Here is a 24173-nt window from a genome sequence, read left to right on the forward strand (position 1 = left end):
TCATTGCTACGTTTCAGTCCACTGTTGTAGTCACTGTGTCAATCCACCTCCTTGAAGGTCTTCCCCCTTTTCACTGACCCTCTACTTTACCAAGCATGGTGTCCTTCTCCGGGGACTGGCCCCTCCTGATAACACGTCCAAAAGTACCTGAGACGAAGTCTTGCTGTCCTTGTTTCTAAGGAGCATTCTGGCATTGGAAGAATTACTTTTATTTAAATTGCTCTCCCCTTAAAAATGTAAACCAAATCCTGTCTCAGACTTCTGTTAAGTCTTTACAAATCATATTTTAGATGTTTTGTTACTTGGGTGGCATTCTGTGTACAAGAGCTTAAGTAAAAGGAGCTTAGAGGACCATGAGTTACCCTGTGCACCAATATAAAAGGAGCATTAAAGTATCACTGGAGATGTAACAAGATGGAAAAATTGTATTTTCCAGAACATTCTAGAAAATACCTCACAACAAAAATTGCCTCTTGGAACAGGTAGGATAGTGGTCTATGAACCTAAAAATTCTAATCCTGAGTCTTTCTTGGTTTTAATATTGTTCACAAAAGGCCTAGAATTTAAATGAATAGATTTCCTAACATTTGAGAATTTAGGACTTTAGACAATCAAAAATGTAATTTTAATATAGACAAAACTACAGTCAGAGTTAATATATTCTGAACTATTGGTATATTCAATTAAATATTACCTGAAAGGGTTATTCTGGAGATTAAATGAGATGACACAAGTACAGCAATGAGAACTAGAAAGTACTATAGAAGGTTTTTTGGTTTTGTTATGAGTCTTATTCTTTTCCATTTTTCTCAGGCTCACTGATGACAGACCTGATATAACTCAACCCAAATGCATTTAAAACAGCTTTATACTATATATGTATACATATATTTTTCCCTGGCAAGTGACTTGGGGACATGCAAAACTTCTGGTCCCAAGGTAGACTCTTTTGAATTTACATGTACAATGTACCTTTCTAGTCCTTTGGGGATGATACACACTGAAAAACCCTAGACGGTCTTTGGTCCATTAAAATAAGAACTAACTCCAAGGGAGAAAGTTACGAGTGGGTGAACAAATGATAATCCCCACTACCCACTCACCTATCTATGCACTCTTTGACCACTGCAAAATTGCCATCACCAATGACTTTCCCAATTCTGTACTTCTCAAGAAGAGTTGAGGATTCAGAGCACCTATTTCCATTCACACCTGCAAAAAGAATAAATGCAAAGTCTAAAGAAAACATCAGCATTTTATCTTGATTCCTACATACTTGTAAAATAATAAACTGCAATGTATTTATTTCTAAAGCTGTGGCAAAACAAAAGAAATTCTCTAAGCATGTTATCTGAATAGAACACCTGAATCGCCAATCTCCTTTTAACCTTGTTGGCTAGAATCAGAAGCCAAAATAATCAATAAACCTAACCAATACCTGAAATATTAGCTGAACTAAGTGATCAGTTTTGGATAAAAGGAAGTCTTTTTGTCAATTCTAGGGAAAGGGGGAAGGGTAGTAGTGGGAATTTTGATCTTTGGAAGATGATTTTCTCCTCAAGTTTTCAAGTAAAAAAAAAAAAATCTACCCAGAGAAGATGACTTGTTAAGGCTAATTCCTATCTCAGATCCTTCTCAAAAAAAGGGGGTTAAGAATGATCACTTACCACAATGTCTCCCTAGTGCTTTGTACATAACAGGCATCAAATACTACATTTTTGTTATCTAACTGAAAGAAAGGAAAGTCTATATTTAGAATACAAGAGCAGAGTTCTACTAAAGAAAAATAAAGGAAGCCTGCAGTGGAAAATTTTATGTGTCAACTTCAGGCTATGGTACCCAGCTGTTTGATCAAACACTACTCTAGATGTTCTATGCAGGTATTTATATGTGATTAACATTTACAGTCTGTGAACTTTAAGTAAAGCAGATTACCTTCCATCATGTGGGTGGACTTCATCCAATCAGTTCAAGTCCTTAAGAGCAAAAACTGAGGTTTCCCAGAGAAGGAAAACATTCTGCCTCAAGACTGTAACATCAACTCTTGCCTAAGTTTCCAGCCTGCCAGTCTACAGATTTCAAACTTGTCACAATTCCTTGAGCCAATACTTTAAAATAGTCTATCTCTATATACATATATGTATATATGTATGTATATAGCCTATTGGTTCTGTTTCTCTGGAGAATCCTGATACAAAGCCCAAATCTGAAATTTGAAATTGTGAGAGCCTTATTAACGACAGTGAGATTTTATATATCTTGAAATGACCCCACCCTGACCAACCAATAGGCTAATAGGTGACCTGATCATATCCTTGTTTAAAAGATCATACTTTTATACAAGGGGGTTTAGGATGGCCACCACGGTCACATGGATGATTTCCTTTATAAAAGAAATCATCAGATTGAAAACTACCTTCAGGACTCATGCAACGATCAAGTTCAGGTCCACCATTTACATTGGAAGAAGATCCGCCATGTGCAGAAATCTGCTGAAAGAGGTAAATGACCATTATTTACCAGGATAAATTCAAATCTTTAGCTAGCTAATCCTTACTAGATAATAGATGTATGTAGAATCCAAAACTATAATGATACAGAATGAGAAGAAGCATTCTCCTCCTCATCTCACCTCTCTTTACATATACATCACATTAATGCATTTCTTCCTCAGACACAATCTTTTCATTTCACATTAGGTATCAGGAAAATTGAACTGTGTTACTCTGACCTCAATGGAATAAAGCAAAGGAGACTTTTATGGCACCACAAGGTGAACAAGGTGCCTACCCACTGCTGTAGAATAGATTCCAACTCACAGCGACCCTACAGGACAGAGTAGAACTGCCTCATAGCGTTTCCAAGGAGAAGCTGGTGGATTCAAACTGCCAACCTTTTGGTTAACAGCCCTACTCTTAACCACTGCGTCACCAGGGCTCCAGAACAAGGTGCCTAGTAGTGGCAAAACAGGGATTTTTGCTAGGACAAAATAAGGCTTAAAGCCCAGAACATTGGCCTGTATCCCCAGGATCCCACTGCCATCCCTGAAGCTGACCTCATGTAGTCCCTGATAAGGTTCAGCCTGGTCCCAGAAGCCCAGCGCCATGACACAGGATTGCATCGCCTTCCACACCCTCCTGTGGATTCAGGATCCAGAGGGTAGCCCTGGCTCAGCCCTCTTCTTTACCAACTCTAAAACAGCAGCAAGTCCTCACAAGCATTCTAAGAATGTTTACTACTAGGAACCAGAGGGAAATAAAAGATACAACTAATGGATAAAGTCCATCTCAGCAACGCTGAAGTTCCCAGTCTAATACAGAAATATCTCTAGTTCTCAGACAAATTAAAAAATTCATATTATATTAAGCCTATTGTTCCATAGGCTTAAGTTCAATTTTTTTCTTAATCCCCAAGGTCTCTTAGGCTTTCAAACTCAAATTTTTCACTTTGATCTTTAATTTTATTTATTTTAGGAGCTTGCAAGGTCAAAGGACTTATCAAATGTTGAGAAACATCTTCAACATTTTGGACTTGCATGCTTACAAGCTTACCTGCATGTCCCAACCATCCTGGTAGCTTGTGACCCATGACGACTGTGCCCTATTCACCACCGCATCCCCTGTGTGCAGCCCAGGGCCTGGCACAGGCAGAATTCATTTACTATTTGCTAAATAAATGCACCAATGATGCAGGAGCCTCCCTTTCCAGAGTGCCTGCAACATGGAGGCACTGAGTTCACTCTCTTTCTCCCGACGAAGTTGAGATCTCACGAATGCTGACTTTGGTTCCAAACCCAGGAAAGCCCAATAACTTATAAATATTGCCTCAAATGGGATCATCCAGAAGTTCTTCTGGAATAAAATATAAGCTTCAAGAATAAGAGATCTATGGCAGGTAAAAATTGGACTGCTTTCTCTGATCCCAGGTAACCCCACTGTGATGGTTAATTTTATGTGTCAGCTTGGCTGGGCTACGGTGCCCAGTTCTTTGGTCAAACACTAGTCTAGATGTTGCTATGAAGTACTTACATGTAATTAACATTTAAATCAACTGGCCTTAAGGAAAGCAGATTAGCCTTCATAATGTGGGCGGGCCTCATCCAATCAGTAGAAGGCCTTAAGAGCAACAACTGGAGGTTTCCCGAGGAAGGATTCTGCCTCCAGACTATAAACAAACACCCTGCCAGAATTCCTCTCTCTCTCCCACCACCTGACCTACCATTTTGGATACTAGACTGCCAGAATTTCTAGCTGTCACCTGACCTATGGGTTTTAGATTTGCCAGCCCCCACAATCACATGTGCTACTTCCTCAAAATCGATCTATCACTCTCTCTCTCTCTCTCTCTCTCTCTCCTTCCCTCTCTTTCCCTCTCTCTCTCTACATATGTGTATCTTACTGGATCTGTTTGTCTAGAGAACCCAAAGATACAAACCTTATGTGGACAGTATAACCAGTAGTTGCCAGTACCGGTAAGGAAATCAGAGGCCACAGAAAAGCAGTGTTGAGATACACTTCTTATGAGTGTTTGCATCCTTCACTTCTACATGCCTGCAGTTGTGTGGGGATGTAAGTGTATGTGTGGGTCTTTTTCTGGATGGACTCTGGCTCCCAGGAGTTCAATTATTTTGCTTCCTAACAAGAAAAGGTAATTCAATCTTAACTTTTTAAAATTTAGCATTGTTTTGTTGTCTTCAAATCAGCAGGACTCCATATTAGAATATTTAAACGTTAGAATGTTTAAAACAAAGTCCCAGAGAGGGGCCTTAACAGGAACCCTAAAAGAAAACCACGCCACCCCCTATTCCTTCCTTTCCCACAGCCCTGGTTCATGTCCTCACTAGACTTGGCACTTCATCAAAGGTCTACTTACGTTTTGTCTCTCCCATCCCACACATTATTGCCAGAGAAACTTTTCCAAAGGGTGGTTCTGGTATCACCCCCATGATCCAAAAACCTCAGTGAGTCTTCATTACCAAGACACTTACCCCCAAATCTTTAACAAGGCATTCAGGCCCCACCTTGTCCCCCACCTCCCTGTCCAGTCTGTTTCTCACCACTTTCTCTGCTGCATTTTATACATATATTAACTTGAATCATCTCCTCTTTTTGAAAAATTACTTCAACTTTCCAAGTCTTATTTTCTTCTTTGAAAATGTTGTTAGTATAGGTACCGAAGGTCCCTGGGTGGCACACATGGTTTGTGCTCAACTACTAACCAAAACGCTGGCAGTTCAAACCTACCCAGAAGCTCTGTGGAAGAAAGGCCTGGCGATCCGCTTCCATAAAGATTACAGCCAAGAAAACCTTATGGAGCAGTTCTACTCTGTATCACACGGGACTGCCATGAGTTGGAACTGACTTGACAGAAATGGGTTTGGTTTTTGTTTTTTTATAGTTACTTAGCTCAAGACTTGCTAGAGAATTAAGATGAGCTCAAACATGTAAAAATCATTTAGCATGGTCACTGCTGTATAAACACTTACTCAATATTAGTTATTAGTATCTTCCTTTAAAAGATCTAACACAGAGCCTTGAAAAGAGAGATTCATAAAAGTTTCTGAGCTGCCAAATGTAAAATGGCCATAAGAGACCTGTGCTAAATGATTTATTCCAAGTCTCCTCCTCTTCTCATCTGATTCTTCCTAGACTGAAATTTGTCAGTCAAGGAAATAAGAGAGCCAAATAAAATTAGTATCAATCAGCCAGATGCTTAATAGAATAAATATAATAAGAATGTAATTTGGGGTCAAGTTTTACCTCAGAGGATAAACCGAAAGATCCCTGGGGAGGCTCACCTGGAGCACAAAAGTGATGGGGAGGTGGGTTGTGAATGCCGGGGAAGGACCAGGCAACCAGGTCCTCCCCCTAGACCTCAAATCAACCCCCAGGACCTGCCCCTCTCCCTGTTCTCCCCAACAACTGCTTGTTCAGATCTCCTGGAAACCCCATAAAATTCTTCTATCAGGTTCCTTTCTAGCGTTAATTTGAGTAATTTTTGGTGCCTTGGAAGCACACGTGTCCTGTATGATTTAAAGGTTCTCCAGGAAAGATGCCTCAAAAAGGCTACAAGGCCAGCATTTTTACCTGCATTTCCATTTTCATGTGGATGACTAACTCCCAGGAGCATTTAGTGACTGAGTTCTGGAGACCCATGTAGCTTCCCAGTGTTTATTTTTATTACACTCCCCCACCCTCCACCCCATCCTGTTTCCCTGTACAGCCCAGCAAACAGAAACATGGTTTGTGCTGAGACTCAGAGGCGGCAAGGAGGCAAACACAGAGCAGGTGGTGAAAGCTCGTTCTCAGGTGGCTGGGAGGGAGAGGCAGCTGGGCTGGGGCCTTGAGCTGCTGCGGGCGTGGGTGAGGGAGAGGACACCCGGTCAGACGGAAAACTACTTTCCCATGAACCTGACAAAGACTTCACTAAATCACCATGAAATGCCACTTTTCTAGCAAACAATGAGCGCAAGAACATTTTTCAAATTTCTCAAATAAACTGATTATTTTTTTTAAAGTGCTGAACTTCAGGCCTTAAAAGCACACACCAAATAACCCATGTAGAGTTAACAGGAGTGACTTATCCATCATCTATTCAAATATGCTCCTTTATTTGAAAATAGAGCTTTCCATGAAGAAAACAAAAGCATGAAGAAATAAGAGGAATAACTTTACTACAGCAAAGCTGAACAGTGTGACAACAGAGACAGGGACAATTTTCCTCTCTTCTCTCCTCACTCTTTAGTAACATCTATAGCAACAACCTATTCTGGATTTTTAGAGGATTCGAAAATGAAAAGACATGTTATTATTGCCTAGAAGTTTACAATCTTGTGAGGAGGCATGGGTATACGCCTAAAACCCTTTACCAAAACATCTGCATTCCAGGATATGGCTTTGAAAGTTCTGATTGCAGCTAGTGACTTTGAAGCTCCACGACAGGGAGCCGTTTTGCTAAGGCACATGTGCACACTTGTACACTTGAATCACTTAGCTAGTGATTAAGTTCACTTGATCTCCCAGTAATGAAGCTTGGCACTCTAGGGGTATAAGAAAAGCTGGGCATTCACCAAAATCTCTGGTTATATTCCTTGTAAATGTGAAGGGTCTATTGTTAAATATAAGTAAAGCTTTTTCAGTGCCCTGACAGATACACAGACAAAGAGCAATGGAAATGCGAGGGATAAAGCTAAGACTTCACAAAATTCTCACTGTTTCCTATGCACAATTTATATATTTCCCTGTCCCCTATAAGAGAATTCCTCTCTTACTAAAGCAAGGATTGAACTGGCACAGAAAGAGAAAAAATGGCATTCCAGATCAAACCTGTCCCATTTCTATTGTAAAACTAACGATTTTTATTAAAATATCTTAAAATGCTAACGAGCAATCATGCATCCATCAGCAAGCATGATGCTGAGACAGCACAAAGCAAAGGGCCTAGATGCTGTGTATTAGGGAGGTCCTCATCAAGAAAGCATAAATGGTCGGCAGCATCCGGGGTCTTTCAAGATATCTTCCATAATTACCAACTGGTTCAAAAAGATGGGATTATGTTTAGGGCAAGGAGGCAGGGGGATATATTTCCTGATGAAGCTCTGATTGGTCAAGGAGGGAAGCGGCCAAAAGACTGTAAAGGTATTGCCGAGCATGTTCTCTGTGTACTGGTGGCATGACAACACCCACCTACTTCTCTGGCAGGCAGTAGCTCCCTTTTTATGAGTAAGCAAGGAAGAGAAACACATGAGAATTCTATTCTGATAAGAACTTCATTTCAGTATAATACTTTGTCTTCTTGAGCCACCCTTTAAAATCTTCTGTTCAGCTCTTTTACTTCATCATTTCTTCCTTTTGCTTTAGCTACTCTACATTCAAAAGCAACTTTCAGAGTCTCTTCTGACATCCATTTTGCTCTTTCTTTTCTTTCCTGTCTTTTTAATACCTCTTGCTTTTTTCATGTAGATGTCCTTGATGTCATTCCATAACAACAACAACAGGAACTGCTGCCAAACCCTCTAAGGTGGGTTCTGTCCTGCGTGCTCAGACCTACCAATAATCTGGACACTGGCCTTTGAGAAAGAGGAAGTAACTTTTTTGCAATGTGTAGAGCAAGGAGCCGGGAGGAAGTTCCTCAGATCCAACTCCCTGAGCTATGGGGAAGCAGGGCTTCTATGTGATTTGGGCAGCAAGATGGCAGCCGCACAGGTGTACTGGGGAGGGAAAATTCTAGAAGGAAGAGGTTGCAGGAATTATGGCGGCCAGGAAATAGGAGGTGACATGGTTCTTGCTGGACCTCTCACTTTGGGACGGGGTCCGGGTGATGATTTTCTTTCTGATTTGTTCCCCCTGTTGCTTTGTCTGCTGTTGAGGTCAATTAATGGTCACAGGTGGCCCTTCTGTGAATGCAGGGCCAGCCAAATCTGGCTTGGGCTAGTTTAAGACAGTCTTTTCTGACTAACGGAAATTTACTGGCATTCATAGGGTCAGGTTACAGAACTTTAAAACTTAAAGACTGAAATGGAGCAAGAAAAGGTATACAGTGTTCTCAATTGCTGTCGTTGCTGTTAGCTGCCCTCAAGTCGGTTCCAGCTCATAGTGACCCTGTGTACAACAGAAAGAAATACTGCCTGGTCCTGCACCATCCGCACAATCATTGCTATGTTTGAGCCCACTGTTGTTGCCACTGTGTCAATCTAACTCGTTGAGGGTCTTCTTCCTTTTCACTGACCCTCTACATTACCCATGATGTCCTTCTCCAGGGACTGGTCCCTTCTGATAATATGTCCAAAGTACTTGAGACGAAGTCTCGTCATCCTCGCTTCCAAGGAGCACTCTGGCTATACTTCTTCCAAGGTAGGCCTGTTCCTCCTTCTGGCAATCCATGGTATATTCCATATTCTTCAACAACACCATAATTCAAAGGCATCAATTCTTTTTTGGTTTTCCTTATTCGCTGTCCAGCTTTCACATGCATACAAGGCAACTGAAAATATCATGGCTTAGGTCAGGCTTACCTTAGTCCTCAAAGTGACATCTTTGCTCTTTAACACTTTAAAGAGGTCTTTTGCAGTAGATTTGCCTAATGCAATACGTCATTTGATTTCTTGACTGCTGCTTCCCTGTGTGTTGACTGTGGATCCAAGTAAAATGAAATCCTTGACAATGTCAATCTTTTCTCCGTTTATCATGATGTTGGTTATTGGTTCAGTTGTGAGGATTTTTGTTTTCTTTATGTTGAGGTGTAATCCCTACTAAAGGCTGTCGTCTTTGATCTTCCTCGGTAAGTGTTTCATGTCCTCTTCACTTTCAGCAAGCAATGTTGTGTCACCTGCATAATGCAGGTTGTTAATGAGTCTTCCTCCAATCCTGATGCCCCATTCTTCATATAGTCCAGCTTCTCGGATAATTTGCTCAGCATACAGGTTGAATAGGTATGGTGAAAGGATACAACCCTGACACACACCCTTCCTGATTTTAAACCAGGCACCCCCTTGTTCTCTTTGAATGACTGCCTCTTGGTCTATGTACAGGTTCCTCATGAGCACAAGTGAGCATTCTGGAACTGCCATTCTTCGCAATATTATCTATAATTTATTATGATCCACACCATTGAATGCCTTTGCATAGTCAATTATACACAGGTAAACATCTTTCTGATGTTCTCTGCTTTCAGCCAAGTTCCACCTGACATCAGTAATGATATTCTTCGTTCCACATCCTCTTCTGAATTCAGCTTGAATTTCTGGCAGTTCCCTGTCAATGTACTGCTACCACCATTTTCAATTATCTTCAGCAAAATTTTACTTGCACATGATATAGTTTGATAACTTCCACATTCTGTTGGATCACCTTTCTTTGGAACGGGCACAAATATGGACCACTTCCAGTTGGTTGGGCAGGTAGCTGTCTTCCAACTTTCTTGGCATAGACAAGTACCTCTGCTGCAACTGTTTGTTGCAACATCTCAATTGGTATTATGTCAATTCCTGGAGCCTTGCTTTTGCCAATGCCTTCAGTGCAGCTTGGACTTCTTCCTTCAGTATCACCAGATCTTCATCATTTGCTACCTCCTGAAATGGTTGAATGTCAACTGATTCTTTTTGGTACAGTGACTCTGTGTATTCCTTCTGTCTTCTTTTGATGTTTCTGTGTCATCCAATATTTCGCCCACAGAATCTCTCAAAATTGCAACTCGAGGGTTGAATTTTTTCTCCTGTTCTTTCAGCTTGAGAAATGCCAAGCGTGTTCTTCACTTTTGGTCTTCTAACTCCAGGTCTTCGCATATTTCACTATAATACTTTACTTTGTCTTCTCAAGCTGCTCTTTGAAATCTTCTGTTCAGCTCTTCTACTTTATCATTTCTTCCATTTGCTTTAGCTATTCTATGTTCAAGAGCCAGTTTCAAAGTCTCTTCTAACATCCATTTTGGTCTTTTCTTTCTTTCCTGTCTTTTCAATGACCTCTTGCTTTCTTCACGTATGATGTCCTTGATGTTATCCCAAAACTTGTCTGGTTTTTGGTCATCAGTGTTCAATGAATCAAATCTATTCTTGAGATGGTCTCCGTATTCAGGTGGGATATACTCAAGGTCGTATTTTGGCTCTCGTGGACTTGTTCTAATTTTCTTCAGCTTCAACTTGAACTTGCATATGAGCAACTGATGCTCTGCTCCACAGTAGGCCCCTGGCCTTGTTCTAATGATAGAGCTTTTCCATCATCTCTTCCCACAGATGTAGTAAATTTGATTCCTGTGTATTCCAGCCAGCGAGGTCCACATGTATAGTCACCGTTTATGTTGTTGAAAACAAGTATTTGCAATGAAGAAGTTGTTGGTCTTGCAGAATTCCATCATGCTATCTCCAGCATTGTTTCTATCACCAAGGCGATACTTTCCAACTACCGATCCTTCTTTGTTTCCAACTTTCGCATTCCATATCACAGTAATTTCAACACATCTTGATTCCATGCTTGATCAATTTCAGACTGCAGAAGTAGGTAAAAATCTTCAATTTCCTTACCTTTGGCATTAGTGGTTGGTGCCTAAAATTGAATAACAGCCATATTAACTGGTCCTCCTTGTAGGCGTATGGATATTATGCCATCACTGACAGTGCTGTACTTCAGGACAGATCTTGAAATGTCTTTTTGATGATGAATGCAATACCATTCCTCTTCAATTTGTCATTTCCAGCATAGTAGATCATATGATTGTCTGATTCAAAATGGCCAATAACAGTCCATTGCAGCTCACTAATGCCTAGGACATTGATCTTTATATGCTCCATTTCATTTTTGATGATTTCCAATTTTCCTAGATTCATACCTCATACATTTCACATTCTGGTTATTAATGGATATTTGCAGCTGTTTCTTCTCATTTTGAGTTGTGCCACATCAGCAAATGAAGGTCCCAAAAGCTTGACTCCATCCACATTATTAAGGTCAACTTCACTTTGAGGAGGCAGCTCTTCCCCTGTTGTATTCTGAGTGACTTCCAACCTGAGAGACTCATCTTCTGGCACTATATCAGACAATGTTCTGCTGCTATTCATAACGTTTTCGCTGGTCAGTTTTTTCAGAAGTAGACTGCCAGGTCCTTCTTCCTAGTCTGTCTTAGTCTGGAAGCTCAGCACAACCTGTCCACCATGGGTGACTCTGCTGGTATTTGAAATACCAGTGGCTTAGCTTCCAGCATCACAGCAACGTGCAAGCCACCACAGTACAACAAACTGACAGATGTGTGGCGGTCTCAACTGCTAGCATCACTTAAAAAAGCATACATTGAATACATTTGATAATTAGTATAACACCCCACATTTTCTACAAACCTTATAATTTAAAGAGAAATGTTAAGTACTATAATAAAATGCTAACTTTTGCTTATAAATAGGCAATTATCAAAAAAGTAACCAAAAGTGGTTATACCTATCTATATATCAAATGTTATATCAAGGAATATACCTTTATAATATGCTGTAAACATATTATTACTGACTTATGGGCATAATGCTGAATACTTATATTTTGATTTTCTGTAAAAGAACAACTTGAACAGAATCAGGGAGATATTCATGTGTGTGAGTTTACTTTCTTGAGCATGCTTTGGAAAATGGAATTATGATTCAATTTTTAAATAGTCTACAACAGGAATCAGAAACTTTTCTGTAAAGGGCCAGAGAGTAATATGTGGACTTTGAGAGTCATAAAGCCTCAGTTGCCACTACTTAACTCTTCTGTTGTAACACTAAAGCAGCCACAGACAATATATAAATGAATGAGCATTGCTGGACTGTGTCCCCCCAAAATGTGTATCAACTTGGCTAGGCCATGATTCCCAATATTGTGTGGTTGTTCATCATTTTGTGATCTGATTTTCTTATATGTTGTAAATCCTACCTCTATGATGTTAATGAGGCAAGATTAGAGACAGTTATGTTAATTAGGTAGGACTCAATCTACAGGATTAGGTTGTATCTTGAGTTAATCTCTTTTGAGATATAAAAGAGAGAAGTGAGCAGAGAGACAGGGGGACCTCATACTACCAAGAAAGTAGTGCCAGGAGAAGAGTGTGTCCTTTGGACCCAGGGTCCCTGAGCTGGAAAGCTCTTAGTCCAGGACAAGACTGATGACAAGGACCTTCCTCCAGAGCCAACAGAGAGAGAAAGCCTTCCTCTGGAACTGATGCTCTGAATTTGGACTTCCAGCCTCCTAGACTGTGAGAGAATAAACTTCTGTTTGTTGAAGCCATCCACTTGTGGTATTTTTGTTACAGCAGCACTAGATGAGTAAGACAAGCACAGTTGTGTTCCAATAAAACTTTATTTGGAAAAACAGGTGGTGGGCCAAATTTGGTTAGCAGGCAAACCCCTGGTCTACAAGAATTTTGTTAGGAAAGCTTTTCCTCAACAAAAGTCTTATACTTTAAATCTCTTGGAAAGAATAACCTTAAGGGTATGTGGTATGGTTGTTGCTATAAAGCAGTAGTTCTCTGCCCTTGCCTAGCATCACCTAGGAAAATTTGAAAAATTCCATTGCCAGGCCACACTCCAGATCAATTAAAGAATCTCTGGGGGGTAGTATCAGCATTTTTTAAAGTTACAATAATGATCCAATGTGCAGTCCAGGTTGAAAAGTTCTGTTGAGGAAGTTTGTGACAGTGACTGAAATTAATTGTTCAACTATCTTAATTTTTTGAAGTTCTCTATGTCACTCATCCATTAATCTATCCGTTGCAAGTCATTCATAGGCAAAAAACAGCCTTTTCTTGTAAGAAAAGGAAAGAAAAAATTCATTATTCATTGAATGCCTACTTTGTGCCAAGTCCTGAAAAAATTAGACTTTACATTATATAAATTAGGTATTATCATCATGTCTCCATTTACATATAAAGAAATCAAAGCTCAGAAAGGTTACATAACCCACCCAAACACCACAGTAAATGTGTAGTCAGTATCTGAACCCAGGTGTGACTCCAAAACCCGTGAGCTATTTGGCTATTCTCACACTGTCCTCCCCTCTAAAAACGTGAAAAAAATCCTGCAAGGCAATTAAATCAAATAAAGGATTTCTCATAATACCAGACTCATGGATTAAAATATACATCATGAGTATATTTAGAACATCTTCAGATTACATAATTGTAGTCACATTAGTGTAATTTAGTCAAATGATATACAAATTGGCAAACAAATTCACAGCCTTTCCTCACGTAAGAGAGTTTAAGAATTTTTTTTCTTCAAAAAGTTGATTTTTGAAGTGTACTGAAGATTTTTTAAAAACTGAGAATACTAGTTATTACTTTAGATTTTTTTCCATTGTCCTTTTTGTGATTTTTTTTTTTTTAATATTAGAAGCATCAATTCCATCTAGTTAGAAGGAAAACCAGTGTAAATGAGTACAAATACTAAATTAGGAATGAATTTAAGAATAGCAAGCTTTATCACTTTTATGTTGATTTGTGGAAATTTCCTGTGAAATACTTATAGTATGAGTGATGAGATGCAGGAACAATTACTCTGAATCAGTACTAGGGGTTGGTAGCATATGAACTCTTCTCATCTGTAGCCATACCTAGAGTTGGTTTCACCTGGAAAAATTAGTGGAAAAATTTTTGATTGGTAACAGCGGTAAAACAGAACCTACTGTCCATGTGCAAATAAGATTTAAGACACCGTCCAATTCAATAGTCTATCCATGGGGCTGTGTGGAACCTGCTGACCTGTGTCCTTCTCCTCCTCAGAGTATCTCTGCCACCTCAGTTAATGACATGGTCTGATGAAACCAGTGTAAAAACCTCATCACATCCTTTTTGAGTGAGCCTTTCTAGCACAGTGTTGTCTTATTTGCTTTGGATTTATGAAAAGTGGTATACCATGCCTACTTGCTAAAAAAAGTCTGCATGTTTTCACTGATTTCTAGGATGCTAAGGGGTGAAAGGAAACCCTAGTAGTGTCATGGTTAAGAGCTATGGCTGCTAACCAAAAGGTTGGCAGTTCAAGTCCACCAGGTGCTCCTTGGAAACCCTACAGGGCAGTTCTACTCTGTCCTATAGGGTCACTATGAGTCGGAATTAACTTGATGGCAACGGGTTTGGTTTATTTTTTATTTTTTTGTAGGGGGTGGGATAGGTGCCTGCCTCGACAGTTGTGATTGTTCAGACTGGTATAGGCCAGGTCACTAGAACAGCCTTTAAGCATTATGTCATCCAATTACCTCGAATGCACTACCAAGAAGTTCCAATGACCCACTTTCATGAATAAGAGGACATTTAGGATTGGCACACATGTTGCTTATATTCCAACAGAGTTCTTACAACTGATTCCAAGTTAAGCATACCTTTTATGATCCTGTTTATACACTGATCTGCTTGGCAAACCTTTCCCCCATCCCCACAAAGATGGGCTTCATCCATTTGCACCATTTACCCACAAAATGCCTCTACTTACTGAGAAATTACAATCTGCCAATCACTGTCCTTAAAGTCTGAAATTCATTATGATTTGTTAAGCCACTGAAGTCTTCTAAACTGCTTAGTCACTCTTTTACTTTTGTTTCTCTCCCATAAAATCAATTACATTCAGAGATGAAGTCACCTAACATTTCTGGGATAATAAAAATAGCATTAAGTGGTCAGTCTCTCAGTACTGAAGATATTAACTGGTTTTAAATGCAGAAGGAAATTCAAAGCTCCAGGGAAATACAAACATGTCTAAAGGTCAGCAGCTACTGTGGATTTACATTTCACAGTTTCGAAAAGAAGTTTCCAAGTTCAGAAGGTCAAACAGTTCCATTTGAGCTCTGCCAATCAGCATGAGATACTATTAGCCCTTTTATCACACTTCACAAATCGGGAAAAGCTTTCACCACCACAGACCCAGGAGACATCATCAGATAAAATACCAGCACATCAGACAGTTTATAATCTCAAGATGTTGGATAATGTTCCAAATGTATTTTTGTCTTCCTTCTTTCAACCAACAAGAATGCTCAAAGCAGACCAGTTCTGGGTACAGGCTTCAGCATCAAAACGTGAGACATTTTATCCCTCAGCGCCCACAGATGTGCCCGTGACACTGAAGCCTGCAGTTACAACTGCCTTAAAAGTCTCAAACTGGGACACAGATGATGAATTAAAGTTCAGGGAAATGCTTTCTTCATCCATCTGGCAGCTGATGACACATTTAGTACTCTTTATTGCCTATCTGTCCCAAAGAATATGCTATGATTTAAGCAAGTAAATATTCCCGTAGGGAAAGTCATCAGCTAGATGGAAGGGACTCCGAGAAGCTGGGGTAGCGGAAACAGGAGATCATGGGTTGAGGCCAAGGAGAAAATGGAGGATCAGAAAGATGGAGGTTAAGAGAAGCAAACAATGTTAGTGGGGGTGGGATTCTAGGATTTGAAGGGGAGAGAAAAGAAAAGGGAAGGAGTGATCAGACAGTCTGAGAAAACAAAAGGACTAAAAAGAGAACAAAGAAATAGAATTAAAACGGGGCATGAGGGGAGAGACTGTGGAGAACCTCAAAAAGGAAGTTGGATAGGAAGCTATTAAAGGAGTGCAAGCAGCCTAAGGAAGAAACTTTGGGTGGCTGATAAAGAGATGAAAGCGGAGAGAAGGCTGGTGTGGTAGCCAGTCTCCAAAATGTGCCAATGATCCTCATCTCCTGGTAATCATGCCCTTTCACAGTCCCTTCCACAATGAATAGGGCCAATGTATATGACTACTGAGATACTGAGGAGATGATGCTGTCTGACTTGAGGCTAGGCCATAAAAAGGACAGCAACCACATAGTGTGCACTCTCTCTCAGATAACTTGCTCTAGGGGAAAGCCAGCTGCCATGTTCTGAGGACAGTCAAGCCGACTAATGGAGAGGTCCACATGGAGAGGAACTCAGGCCTCCTGCCAAAAGCCAGCACCAACTTGCTAAACAAGTGAGTGGGCCACCTTGGAAGTGGACCCTTCATTCCCAGGTAAGTCTTCAGATGACGTGAGAGACCTTGAGCCAGAACCACCCAGTTAAGCTGCCCCTGAATTCCTGACCCATGGGAAACTGTGTGAGATAATAAATTTTTATCGGTGTTTTAAGCTGCTAAACTTTGGGATAACTTTTTACTATTAGAGTTATCTATAGATTACTAATAGGATTGGGATGTATGGAGAGGGTAAGAGAGCAGAGATGAAGAACAGAGTTGGGAGGAAAATTCTGTAAAAGAGAGAAAAGCAGAGGAGGGAGTAAACTCTGGAGTCTGTCTTCTCTCACTTTCTCTTCCCTTCCTGTGCAGTACTGCACGTTAAGTTTTTTGTAAGTGAAACTTCTTTCAAGTGAAAACTGAAACTGGAAACCCCAAGGTTTACAATAAGAAAGAATAACAAAACATTACTGAGCACTCTATTCTATGTACTTTCCCTATATTTAATCAATTAATCTTCTCAACCTTGTGCAGTCAGTTCTATTATTGTCCTGTTACAGTGGGTTCTATTATTGTTGTTTTACCTTTAAGGGCAAAGCAACCTGCCCAAGGTTACACAGCTGGTGAATGGCTGAGCCGGGATCAGGCCCAGGTACTCTGGTTTCAGAGCCCATGGTTTTAACCACTACACCATCCTATGTCTGTCTTCAAAAACAGGAGGCAGCAGAGCACCAAGGGAGCTCTAGGCGTCATTCTTCCTTGAGGCTCTCGCACTATATAACTGCACACTAGGGGGCACTGTTACCATCTCAATACTCTGGCCCAACTGGGCCAAAGATCCTTGTCTTGGTTTCTTTTAGCTTACCTAGGACAGATCGGAACATTCACAAAAAACTTTAATAAGTATTAAATGAGGGCAAAAGGAAAACAAACAAGAGTCCTGAGGAGCTATGCACCTTGTAACACACGTCCAGTACAACTTGGCATAGTAGCCAGCCTGGCACCACTGTGGTGGAGGAGGCTCCTGCCTGGCCTGAAGAAATGCCTTCCTCCCTAGGTGACGGCCATGACAAATGGCCTTGCCCTTCAGGAAATCCAGACTCCCTAAATATATACAGAAGTGAAGGTTCTAAAACCTAGGGGCTGGGTCCTAGGAAAGGGGCCCAACGGGGGTCTGCTGAGTGGCCCTAGCTTTCAGTGACCTCCCTTACTAATTTAGGTCTGACCTTGTTGTTTCCAATCATCTGCTTAATAGACTGATCTTGCTTGCTCGCTGTACCCTTAGAAGCTGGGACTATAGTGGTGAAAAGCATGGACTCTGGTTTCAACTGCCAGCTATGCTATTTTACCCACAATGTGGATTCCCTCATAGACCCCCCCCCCCATTATGATATTATCTCATACCATGTAACCCAGGCATTTATTGGGTCCCAGATCTCCACTGTTTCCAACCCGTGTCAATATAAACACCACTCAGCTCCATTGCTGGTGTGCAAAAGAAAACCAATAACCCAGCCCATACTGTAAATTCTGTCATTTTACTAAAGCTTTATGGGGTCAGGTAGGAGTGCTGTTCACACAGTGTAGACGATTTCACTTGGAAAATTTCCATTAGATTATCTATTAGCAATCTCCTCCCCCAATTCTCCCAGAAGAACTGACAACAGGAATTCTCTAACCTTCCACCTCCCTTCATCTAGCCCTTCTCCCACCTCTCTCTCTCATCTCCCCTAATCTCTGAACCTCTTTCTATGCAGAGCATTTGTACTTGTCTAAACCCAGGCATTCAGTAAGCAAAGGAACTCTCTCCTAAAAGACTTACACAGCACAACTCTTCTGTAACAATTATACACTTTCTACTCATAGTGCCTGTGTTGGAGCCACTGAAGCAGTCCCACTGGTGATGGGGAAAACATGAGAACCATGAGGTTACAGACAGGGCCTCTGTAAGGGTCAGAGATCCCAACTAGCCACTGGGGGAAGCAAGTCACTTCACATTTCTGAATCTCACTTTCTCCATCTATAAAACAAAGACAGAATTAAAAGATCTAAGCGTGCTTCTAGTTTTCACATTTTATGGTTTTAGGTAATAAAAGAGAAATGATTACCTAATAAAACCTAAAAATTATCATCAAGGCACAACCAATGCTCAGCTGTTTTAACATCTTTCAGTTTTAGGTTTAAATAACTTTAATTACTTGGTTACCACACTCTTTCTTACACTCTATCCTGCCAAAATTATTCACAATTTGAAGAAAGCTTTGGTAGGACTTCCCTTCCTCTCCTGGCTTCGGTCCAGTCTCTCAAAGAACATGACCTTGTATGACTGTCGGCATATGAAAGGAGCAGAGCTGTCTTCCAAAGTAAGGGTATTACTAGGAAAACTTATTCTGGGGAAGGGCATTGCTTCTGTATTTCTCAGATTTTCTTCAATGAGCAAATAAAAATGCCACTAACAATCTGTAGTCAGAGATTAAACATTACACACCACTCTGTTTTCATTTTTAGTCTTTCAATGTCCCCAACAAAACACCTAAATAATTCCCAGAAATTGGCACAAAGGAGGAAAAATTGTGACAGAGCATCCGATTCTGCTTATCTTCGTCTTGTTGTTGGGTACCATCAAGTCAATTGTGACTCAGAGCAACCCCAAGGGACAGAGGAGAACTGCCCCCATAGCGTATTGATATACCATGGTTAAGTGCTCAGCTGCTAACCAATCTCGGTGGTTCAAACCCCACCAGCGGCTCTGCAGGAGAAAAGACCTCTGCTCCCATAAAAATTACAGCCCAGGAAACCCTATGGGGCAGTTCTACTCTGTCCTACATGGTCACTATGAGTCAGAATTGACTTGCTGGCACACAATAACAATCTTTATGGAAGCAAAGTGCCAGGTCTTTCTCCCAGGCAACCAGTGGGTGGGAGCCTCCAGGGGGGTTCAAGCAGCCAAGCACTTAACCATTGCACTAGCAGAGTTTTGCTTAATTCCCTGCAGAGTACCCAGAGATGGTTTCTACGTCAAAAGCTGTGTCCTGACAGACAGACAGACATGAGTGTCGACTCCTGCACATGCTGTGCTGGCTTGGTTTGCTTACTTTTGCCAATCTCTGATTGTTTGGGACAAGGTTATCTACCCCTAAAGCCATAACAGCATCTAACTAAGATAGTTTAAAGAGTTCCTGCCCATGAAAAACAGCCTCCATTGTCAGATATTCTCTCTTAACTGATCTTAATAAGCCATCTTAAATGAAGGAGAGGAAAAAGCAAAGCACTAACACGGGGTAATTATCTGTAATTCTCCACTTGTAATGTCACTGAACACAGAAAACAATGCAAGTGTGGACAGATGCTGGCTGGAGATTTACAATGACATCAAAATTAGGGTAGTTTGTACAGTAAGTCACATGACTAAGTTGCAGTATTTCCGAGGCAGGCTTCCATCCCAAGGACAATATAGAGCACAGATTGCTGGGAACCATAATGAGATGAGATTTCCACAAGAACGACTCCTGAGAACAGGCGGTGGTTAGTAACAGGCATGGTGGCCAAAAAGCTGATGCACTTGGCAGAGACTCATTTAGCTGCTACTATTTAATGCAAAATTCAATGAATAATATCAGCTTTGAAACGAAAGGGAGAGAAATAAACTCCCCAGCTTCCTAGATAGTCTTTTTTAGCAACTTAACAGAGCTAAATCCTAGCATTGCAGAGGTCATTAAAAATTAAATATCCTTACTTTACAGATGAGAAAAACAAACTCAGAGGAGGTCTCACTGCTGTTCACAAGCCCACAAGGCTCAGGGTGGAGGAGAAGGGCGGGTCATGGAAAGACCACTACTATTTATCCTACTTATAAGAGCATCTCCATTCTTGACCAGTAATCGTTTCTCTTAATCAACACACAGTCTTTCTTTCCCTCTCCTGGCATCAATAAGTAATCCTTGAGCACTAACTGTGTGCCAGGAAACTGAACTAATGGCTGGGGTCACTGTAACAATTAAAATAAACCTTGCACAGTGAGAACAAATTTACCTAACATCTCAGCAAAAATACAACTTAATATGCTTTTAAAGTTCCACAAATCTTCATTCCACAAATGCGAGTGATCTTGTGCGAGTATGTGTGCATGTGTGAATGAGTGGGTGTGTACACAGAGCATTAATGTGTATTTCTTTGAAATCCTTAGCTTTCCAGTCTCGAAACTGCAGACTCCATTCCTAACAAGTGGCAACAACAGAAAAGGACAATCTTGGTCTTAGAGTTGAAGATGGACTAGGAGGAAAGATGAGATTCCAAAAAGGGGGTAAAGAGATAAGACCCAGGGGAAGCAAGGACTAAGGTACTCACTGCTCGCAGGGATGGCCATAAGTGTCAAGGATCCCAGCCCTGCCTAGAGCAACGGTCTGGGAGAGAAATACGAATGACCCTTGTGTGTGGCTCACTAGAGCTTATGTTCAGTTTGCCCTACGTTATGAATCACCACCACTAGAAGTCACTTGCTTTTGCTTTAACAAATGACAAACTGAAACTGGAAAAGAAGTGAATCAACCTGAATTATTTTTACTTTAGTTTCCTTGAAAGCTACTCAGATTAATAACAGTGCACCTCCAAACTATTCTGAGGAAAATAAACTGGGGAAAGAATGGTGAAAAGAATTCTTGATTTTTAATCTATCATTAAATTTTTTTGGAACTGACAATTATGAATGCCATTGAAATCATATTATGAACAGACCTAAGCCAATTTAACTTCAGAAAATGCTTGGTTCTTCTGACAAATATAAGTAGCTTCCCCACAAATTAGAGGTAGGTGAGAACTATGTATCTCCTCCCCGTAAACTTACTACCAGTCTCAGGCCAAATTCTGCCCATGTACATTAACAAGCAGGCACAAAAACAGACACTCTGTCCTTTTCAGGGAAGAATTTCTCTTTTTGTTCTCAGGCACTTAGACGAGCATCATACAGGAAAAGTTCTGCGGCAGACACAACATTCTCAAGACAGGACCTGCAAACCTCTCAGTCCAGTGGAGAACAGACCCCTCTGAGAAGTGGGGAAACCCTATCTTCCGTATTACTCATTTTACTAATGAAAAGTATTTCTTAACATCCTTAAGGTAAAGAAAGCCTCTCGGATGATATCTGAAGTATTTAGGCAACCAACTTTGGAGAATGCATTGTTAATGAAGGTACTTCCAGTGTTAACCAGACGTGCCAAGGAATTAAAGTTCATTTATGCACACGTACATGGTACTGTTTACACTAGTATTCTTAGAGTACTTTACCATATACACGATATCATTGTTTCTACAAAAGGAAACTTTCAATCTGTCCTGCAATTATTTACTGCCATTTTATCAGGCAAATTTTCTCTCATAATTTAAAGTACTGGAAGCTACTATATCAAATTAAGCTTGTCAAATTTTGCAAGTTTGGGTTTGCTCATCATTCTCCCTCTCTGTTAGATAAACTGCCAATTAAATCAACTGCTAATCGTGTCAAGTTACTGTTTGTACTTTTAGGACATCACAGTCAACACCTAAGACTTATTTCTAAGTTCTTCTTCACCAAAAATGGAAAAAAATGTTTTTGTATTACTACTGTGTGTATAAATATTATACTATTATTCCACTTTGTTTTAGACTTTAACAAAACTAAATTATGTTAAACTCAAACCAAACCCGTTGGCATCTAGTTGATTCTGACTCATAGCAACCCTATGGGATAGGGTAGAACTGTCCCCATTGGGATTCCAAGGCTGTAATCTTTAAGGAAGCGGACTGCCACATCTTTCTCCCACACAAGCAGCTGGCGTGCTTGAACTGCCAACTTTCCTTCCGTTTAGCAGCCGAATAAGAGCTTCAGAACAGAGGTGCCTGGCATATTTAGGGTGGCTGGCCTAGGAGTAGGCCCGACTCCATACTGTTACAAGCTCTTGCTTCTGCATTCCAGAGAAAGTAACTTCCATGTCTTCCCATTCCTATGCATATGGACTTGGGCCTCTGGCTGGGTGGAACCAACAGACCCTGCTGGCCCCCTAACAATTATCTTGTTTAACCAACCTAGCTTTTGCCCCAAAGCCTCTCTTAGCAAATAAGAGTGGGGGGATCAGGAATGTGAATGTAGGAGAACAAGTTCACTTCCGGAGGCTACGTGCAGGAGCCCTAAAATCAAGGCACTTGACCAAAGTTAAATGGCTGGTCTGGGCCTGAGTTCAGATTCCATCTTGACTGATGCTAACTTCTTTCACAATCAGTGACCCTGGGACAGAGTTAGAAGCCTGTGACTAAGAAACTGTTCTCTCTTTGAGCTAAGGAAGGTCCTGAACACCAGCAGACTTAAGTACAGAGCAAAGGATTTCCCCTGCAACCATCAAACCCTTAGCCGGATTTAAGTACATAATAAAATAAATGTTTTTAATGTTCTTAAGGGAGGGTCTTGACACAAGATCCTTATCAGAAGTCTCCTCAGCAGCCCTCAGGAAATATTTAATTATGTTGTAACCGTCCTGTAAAATCCAATAGTCATATTTTCAAACTAACCAATCTAAATTAGCTCACATTCGTGTTTCCAACCAATCACTGTAAAGCCACTCCCCTTGAGTTGGCTTGCCTCTTGATCTTGCAACTTCCAATCAGAATATTTTAACGTAGTTTCCTAGTTTCCGCCCTTTATCTGTCCCTGGGAAACAACTGCCCCTTGGATTCCTTGGTCTTTACTCTGTGTGGGCTAATGTCTGCCTATTCCAGTGTTTCTTATGCTTTCAATAAATCTCTTTGTTTTTACTTTAACAGAGTCTGGGAGTTTTACTCTAGGACACAGCCAAGCATTTAACCACTGCAGCACCAGGGCTCCTATCAAATTATGTTAGCAATAAAATCATAAATCAAAATGAGATTTTAAAAAGAATTATGGTGTTTTCCAAGGCTTTGCATTGCAAATCATTTGGAAAATCACAGGAAAATTACTATTTATCGTACTTTACCACATTATGTTCAACCATAACCACAACCCTGTATTCCCATTTTATAGATGGGAACACTTCAGCTCAGAGAGTTAAACAACTTGACCCAAAATACAGCACTAAACGGCACAGAAGTCAAAGCCAGATCTGCCTGGTCCAAATCCTAAACTCTTTCTTTTTTTTTAACCTGTTCCCACGCTGAAGCCCCTTAAGCAAATTAAATTACTAAACTACATAATTCAAAATAGCAAAATCCCACAAACATATCTCATACCTTTAATCCTCTGTAACTTCCTGGGCTAGTTGGAGAGGAACTGGAGGATTTTGTAGATTTAGGAGTAGAAAGCTGGCTGCTGGGAGTTCCATTAACTGACCAGGAGACAACAAAGAGGACAGAGGTCATTAAAACACAGAACAACAGGCTGTGTAAAAATGTTGCATGCACGCACAATATAGCTCCAATGAAGCTCTGGTTCTTTTAAAGCTCAAAGCAGATGGCAAATCAGCAAAAAGCAAAAATAATGTATCTTACTGCACTACAGACATAAAAAAAAAAAAAATCAGACAAATAAGGAGTGAAACTAGAATTATTTTCAATAATAGCTTTCTGACAGTGATATAAACAAATATATAAAGTATTATGGAATTATAGAGATGTGAACAAAACTTGTCAATATATCCTGCCTGCCAGCAAGGGTAGAGAAATGGATGGTTGTTATATTTTAATAGTTAATTTACTAAGAAGATTGTTCCATAACCTTTAATATCCACAATCTTGATGTATACCAACCTGAATAGCCA

General features: G+C 40.5%; 1 protein-coding gene across 3 annotated transcripts in view; it reads right to left on the bottom strand.

Moving 5' to 3' along the window:
* The window catches only part of DCLK2 (doublecortin like kinase 2), a 217033-nt gene that overhangs the window by 42812 nt on the left and 150048 nt on the right, over positions 1-24173 (bottom strand). For 2 of the 3 annotated variants that reach the window (XM_004378832.1, XM_004378831.1), the window contains 3 exons: positions 23647-23741; positions 2417-2492; positions 1104-1212 (listed from right to left, as the gene is read on the bottom strand). In XM_004378832.1, coding sequence (XP_004378889.1) covers positions 1104-1212; positions 2417-2492; positions 23647-23741 — 280 coding nt within the window. The remainder of the gene's footprint in view (positions 1-1103; positions 1213-2416; positions 2493-23646; positions 23742-24173) is intronic. The other variant, XM_004378833.1, reaches the window with a different exon arrangement.

The sequence above is a fragment of the Trichechus manatus genome, unplaced genomic scaffold (genome assembly GCF_000243295.1).
Source record: "Trichechus manatus latirostris isolate Lorelei unplaced genomic scaffold, TriManLat1.0 scaffold00059, whole genome shotgun sequence".
Lineage (NCBI taxonomy): Eukaryota > Metazoa > Chordata > Mammalia > Sirenia > Trichechidae > Trichechus > Trichechus manatus.